Source organism: Bombus bifarius, unplaced genomic scaffold, assembly GCF_011952205.1.
Source record: "Bombus bifarius isolate JDL3187 unplaced genomic scaffold, Bbif_JDL3187 scf7180000009125, whole genome shotgun sequence".
NCBI lineage: Eukaryota > Metazoa > Arthropoda > Insecta > Hymenoptera > Apidae > Bombus > Bombus bifarius.
The window spans coordinates 610,994-617,041 of NW_022884914.1; the positions used below are offsets into that span (position 1 = coordinate 610,994).

At 26.3% G+C, this 6,048-nt stretch overlaps 2 protein-coding genes across 2 annotated transcripts; one reads left to right on the plus strand and one right to left on the minus strand.

The window, feature by feature from the left end:
* Positions 1 to 20: 20 nt before the first annotated feature.
* On the minus strand, positions 21 to 1,592 carry LOC117213579 (signal peptidase complex subunit 3). Its single transcript, XM_033459041.1, has 5 exons — positions 1,272 to 1,592; positions 825 to 898; positions 533 to 621; positions 340 to 443; positions 21 to 248 (listed from the first exon to the last, which is right to left on the minus strand). The coding sequence occupies exons 1-5, from the start codon at positions 1,412 to 1,414 to the stop codon at positions 119 to 121; spliced, it is 540 nt and encodes a 179-aa protein (XP_033314932.1). The 5' UTR covers positions 1,415 to 1,592; the 3' UTR covers positions 21 to 118.
* Positions 1,593 to 1,617: 25 nt separating this feature from the next.
* Positions 1,618 to 4,312, plus strand: LOC117213575 (fibroblast growth factor receptor substrate 2). The gene is made up of 5 exons (XM_033459033.1): positions 1,618 to 1,636; positions 2,083 to 2,206; positions 2,658 to 2,977; positions 3,050 to 3,465; positions 3,534 to 4,312. Exons 3-5 carry the CDS (start codon positions 2,669 to 2,671, stop codon positions 4,264 to 4,266), a joined length of 1,458 nt encoding a protein of 485 aa, XP_033314924.1. The 5' UTR covers positions 1,618 to 1,636; positions 2,083 to 2,206; positions 2,658 to 2,668; the 3' UTR covers positions 4,267 to 4,312.
* Positions 4,313 to 6,048: the final 1,736 nt, after the last annotated feature.

A 6,048-nucleotide genomic window follows, 5' to 3' on the forward strand; every position in this document is an offset into this window, starting at 1 on the left:
GACTATTAAATAATAATACATGAAAATATTAAATTTATTATACATCGGCTTTATGTAAAATAATTAGAAATTTTACAAAGCAATGAATATGGATGTATTGCATATACAGAAATGTATGTTACACACGCAATGAGGTATATTCAGATGGAAATGCAAAAGTATGAGAGCCAAAGGCATTAACACTTGGCAAAAGTCCAGCATTTGGAATAATATTCCATGATAATGTCAATGTTACATTCTTATTTCCCCTAGAAAAAGAAGCAAACATTAGATTATTTTATAAAAATGTATAATTTCTTCGATTAAAAAGTTCTACTTATAATTATTAGAAAAAATTACCTTAAACCATTACCATCATCCCAGAAGTAATATTTTGTATTCATATTTTTAAAGTCAAGTACTGCATTATCCCCACGCAGTACTATTTTATCCCATAACACTACCTAGGATACAAAAACATTTTAATATAATATACAAAATGAATATGATTATAAACTAAAAATATTCCTATATTACAATACTTATGTTATACCTGATTAAAACCATTATTTTCTGTTTGATACTCTGCCGTGAGATATAAAAATAATTGTTTAACATTCCAATTAAATAATGGAGTCAGATGTATATATACTAATATATGTAAAGAAATGATATATTTTGTGATCTTATATTATTATAAAAAGATAAAAATTAATATAAATATAAACAAAAATAAATAGAAAAGCTTGATAAATATTCCTATTGATATAAAGAAGCTTAAAATATAAGAAATCAAAATATTCAAAAGTATAATAGATAAATATTTATATAATAAAAAAGGATATCAGTTTGTAAATCAAATGTTAAGTATCCCAAGTCATTTTTTTCTCTTGAAGCACTATAATCTGCTACATTCTTCCTACAAAATAAAACGTGAATAATTATTAATATATTTATTTTCATAAACAAGTAAATAGTATTAATTTTAAACATTTATAAATAAATATTAATAATTTTAACCAACATGTTTATATTATATAGTTCTTCATAAGGTCTTCCATAAATTCAAATGATATTCAAATAATATTTTCATAATATATCATGTAACATTTTGCAAAAAAATTTATATTACGTCGAAATAAGTTTTATATTATATTACAGTAGATACATAATCCAGTAATGAAAAAGTCAGATATAATAACACATAATTTGAGATGAAATATCGTGAATAAATAATAATTTTTACTGAATTTACTCTTATAATATCTGTAAAATAAATTCACTATACTTACACAACTACTTTTACAGTATTTAAAGTTGCATTTGCTCTGTAATCAATAAATACAGTAGAGAGAAAACAACAAAATGTTAGACACGCCGAAACAGTCAAAGTATATGCCACAATAGCATTACTGCGCGTAAAAACGGTATGCATTATTACGTTTTAATATCGATGATTAGGGTATACAAAATTCGTATTTAATAAATCAGTTAATCGAATCATGCATCAAAATATTTTAACCAAAATCATCGTCACCTCGATTTCGATTTTCAACGTCAGCACTTCGACACAATGGAACACCGGGTTGGTGTTCGAAAATATATCGAATAATGTACCGTGTTCACAAATAAAGTAAATTTTACTTTAACAGTCAATGTAAGTTTACTCAAATTACGTAAATTTACTTATTTACTGTTTCCATTTTACAGAAATGCTTACAATACATTCTATTATTACATTATTACATTCTATTATTACATTCTATTGTTTAAATTATATCTTTATTAAAATCCATATTAGCTTCATAAATAAATGAGACTTCATAGATAAATAAGAGCATTAACAAGTAGAAAATAAATTTCATATAGTATGTTTATAAGAGCAAATTGTAAAGAATATCAATTCTTTTAAAAATGATTGATATAATTATCACATTTCTAATAATGTGAATATATGTATTCATGTATAATAATTAGTATTCATGCATATACATTGAATTAGATTACTGGAATATAAAGAATCTAATTGATGATCTAAGTTGTTTCTTGTCTGGTGTGAATATATGCACAAATTCACATAATAGTTTACTTTTTTATCTGCAGCAACTTCAAGGAAGTGGAGATTACTATGCAACATGTTTATGTGGAATGTGTAATGTATTGTATGAAAGAAAATAAATAATTTGTCTTAAGAAAGGAGTTGAATGCGTTGGATATGTCGCATTTGGTAAGTAATTAAATATTACTAAAATATTTTTATGATTATTTCTAACTTCAAAACATTTTCTTCTCATGTAATTAACGAGATAGATGTTAAGATTCGCATCATAACATTTTTTAAATTGTTTATTTTTTAACATGATTTATTTTTCGCTATAATGTTATACTAACAAACATATATGTTTTTAAATTAAATTATCTGCAAGAAAATTCTTAAAAATTGGTGACGATAATTAATTGTTTACTTATTAGATTATATATTAACAATATAATCATTAACATTGAATAACAGTTCTTCTTTTTATATCCTATCTAATGTTTACATTAAATCTTGAAACATGTCATATTTTGAGACATTAATTTTTAAATTTAATATCAACCTCATAAACACTAAAATATATACATGTTACATTGCAATGACATTTGCATTAAAATTAATTTGATTTATTTTATTTCAGAATAAAAAAGAATGGGTTGTGTCAATAGTCGAACAGATATTAATGATTTACATCCAAATGTTTTTCAAGTGACGAATGTAGATGATTTAGGTAATTTAATTACACCTGGACGTTTAGAAGTTACAGAAACTGATATAATACTTTACCAACGTGGTAAACAACCTATTAAATGGCCATTACGATGTTTAAGGCGATATGGCCATGATGCTGAAATTTTTAGCTTTGAATCAGGAAGGAGGTGCTCTACAGGACCAGGCATTTATGCTTTTAAATGTCGTAGAGCTGCACATTTATTTAATCTTGTGCAAACAAATATTCAGGTTTGTTTAGTTTTTATAATATTAAATGTAAAAATATGCATATGAGTATTTTTCAAATAAAATTTATTATAGGTTTGTAATAATAGTGGAGATGATACAATATCCAGAGAACTTCCAGTTGCTTCTCATCCTGGTCCTACAGTAACAAGAGTGACAATACCAGTTGAGCCTAACTATTTGGATCTCATATTAAATAGAACTAATAATCACGTGGGTCCTAGATTTGCACATAATCAACAAAACGGAGTTGGAAGATTAGATAGTGTGGGAAGTAGCACTGGTCTTATGTCATCCCAAGGAAACATAAGTTCTCCTACATCACCTCCTGTGTTGCCACCGCTACCACCACCACCACCACCACCACCACCACCACCACCATTTCCTCAACCACATCCGTCCTCACTTTATGTGAATGAAGAAATATTGTCTTCTCTATCATTAGAAATGGAACATAATAACAACAAAAGCCTTAGAAGTGCAATACAGAGGTAACTAAAAATATAATTATATTGTTTGTATTGTTTAATAATATCTATAATCTTGTATATTTTTATAGATCTCGTACAGTCAGTAATTCTATATCTGATAATGGTTCAGCATCATTAGAACTGACATCTATATACAAAAGTTCAGAAGTCACTTCTCAAATTAAATCACCACTCTCAGTAGCAACTTATATGAATGTAGACATTAATACTGATATTGGTCCACTTTCTCCAAGTCATAGTATTTCTGAAGCAATGCAGTTTAAAGAAGATAAAAACGAAAACAGTGAATCTGGACATGCCTACATAAATATAAGTCCTGGTCAAGAATATCCAGAATTTCTTGGTGCCAAATCACGACCATCACCATTGTTGTCTATTCAATCTGATGTAGAAGAAACAACAAGACATTGTTATGCTAATTTAGAACCAAGTGAAATTGAAAATTTAAGAAAAAGATTTTCTGGAGTATCTGCTCCAGAGAAATCACCTCTACCTCCATCAACACCACCAGGTGGTTCAGGTAAAGAAGTAAATTATGCTGTATTAGATCTGGATACAAAGGATGTACCAATGAATTCACCATTAGATGGTCCTTCAAATTCTACCACATCTCCTCCAGAATCTCCAAATAAGATACAAAAGGGGTATACTACAATAGATTTTAATAAAACAGCTGCTCTTTCTCATTCAGTCAACCCAAATCTTGTAAATGATAATGAAGGTTCGAGGAAAACACGTCACAATTCTACAATTAGTGATTTAGCAGCCTCTGGTAGACGTAGTTCATCTATAAGTGAATAATACATTTTTTGTTTCCTGACTGTGCCTACATAATAAATATTTGTAGCATTTTATAAAAAATATGAAATAATACGCTTTTCTTTTTTATTGAATTCTAATATTGAATACTATAAAACCAAAGAAGGAATATTAAATTAGTTTGTATAGTTTTTGTACACTTATTTTGTACAATATTAAACAAATGAAATTTTTTAGTGCGTAAAAATACAACACATTTAATTAAAAAATCGTATCTCACGATTTTTTCTACAATTTATTATTCATTTGGTAGCATTTAGTTATGTATAACGTACACAAAGGACATCACAGTATTTTTAAAGAATAAGTCATTTTCCAAGTGCTATTAGTATGCACAAAGGAAAAAATCTCTTTTATATGTATAATATACAAATGTGTTTATAAAAGATTGTACGTAAAATGATGTTTCAAATTGACTATTGTAGGGGAATTGGAAGCAGAAGTGCTCTAATTTTCCTGTATCATAGGAATTGATGAGGCTCAAATAGACTAACTGAAATGAGAGTTTATGACGTGATAATATAACAGGATGATGATAAAAGAATATATCATTTTAAATGGCTACTTTTAAAGTAGTCAATTAAAATTTAACTATGGCCATAATTTGGAGTGATTTTGATATAAATGATAGATATTTACAGTAAAACATTGCATATATGTGTATATATATATACATATTATACAGCACAGGTATTATACAGGGTCATTGGTAACTGGTGGTACAAGCGGAAAGGGGGTGATTCTACGTGAAAAAAGAAGTCGAAAATATAGAATAAAAAAATTTTTTTTTTAATTTTTCCATCGAGACAACGATCTACAGTGAGATTCGTTATAAGGAGACGTGATAAAGTGCACGCGTACCGAGCGAAAATTCAAAGTCGATTTTCTCGAAAACAAAGCCTCAAAGGAAAAATTTTTATTCTATATTTTCGACTTCTTTTTTCGCGTAGAATCGCCCCTTTTCCGCTTGTACCACCAGTTACCAACCACCCTGTATATACAGGTATATATATATATATATATACATACACACACACACACACAGACACAGATGCATATGGAGACTAGTATATTATAGCTCTTTAGAAAAATGTTTTTAAAATACACAATTTTAATAATGCATTATCATGTTCTATCTAGAATTTGATATATTTTATAATCATTTGCTTTATAAATTGTGTGTATATGTATATATATATATATATATACACAATTTATAAAGCAAATGACTTATATATATATATAAGTTGATTAAAATATGTTTCTTTTACACAATTAATCCGTAATAAGAACTTTAATTGTAATATATTTAAGATATATGTTGTTATAAATTGTATATATATGAAAGTTGATTAAAATATGTTTCTTTTACAAAATTAAGAGAAATAATTCAATCTGTAATAAAAACTTTAATTATACTACATATATTTAAGATATATGTGTAACATAATATATCACTCATTTTTATTCAGTAGATAAGAATATGATTTTTGTGTATTGATTAATTTTAAAACTGATGGCTTTTTAAATATACACAAACAGTGTTTTCTATCTATATACATTTCTTTATAAATAATGTTAATATTCTTATAATAATTTTGTTAATATTAAAAAAATTTCAATATTATTTGCTTAAAATATAATTTAGTGTTAGTAACTTGATTTTTCTGGATTATATTATTTTTTATAATTTTATTTTCTAAAAACGTCTAATATATGTATTTAAAATCTTTAAAGTGTATAAAAATACTTTTATCACACATT

Coding starts and splice junctions, on each gene's coding strand:
- LOC117213575 (XM_033459033.1), top strand. CDS start 2,669: ATGGGTTGTGTCAATAGTCGAACAGATATTAATGATTTACATCCAAAT. Junction 2,978..3,049: donor TTGTGCAAACAAATATTCAG/GTTTGTTTAGTT, acceptor AATTTATTATAG/GTTTGTAATAATAGTGGAGA. Junction 3,466..3,533: donor CTTAGAAGTGCAATACAGAG/GTAACTAAAAAT, acceptor ATATTTTTATAG/ATCTCGTACAGTCAGTAATT.
- LOC117213579 (XM_033459041.1), bottom strand. CDS start 1,414: ATGCATACCGTTTTTACGCGCAGTAATGCTATTGTGGCATATACTTTG. Junction 622..824: donor AACATTTGATTTACAAACTG/ATATCCTTTTTT, acceptor TAGTATATATAC/ATCTGACTCCATTATTTAAT. Junction 444..532: donor AAAATAATGGTTTTAATCAG/GTATAACATAAG, acceptor TTTGTATCCTAG/GTAGTGTTATGGGATAAAAT.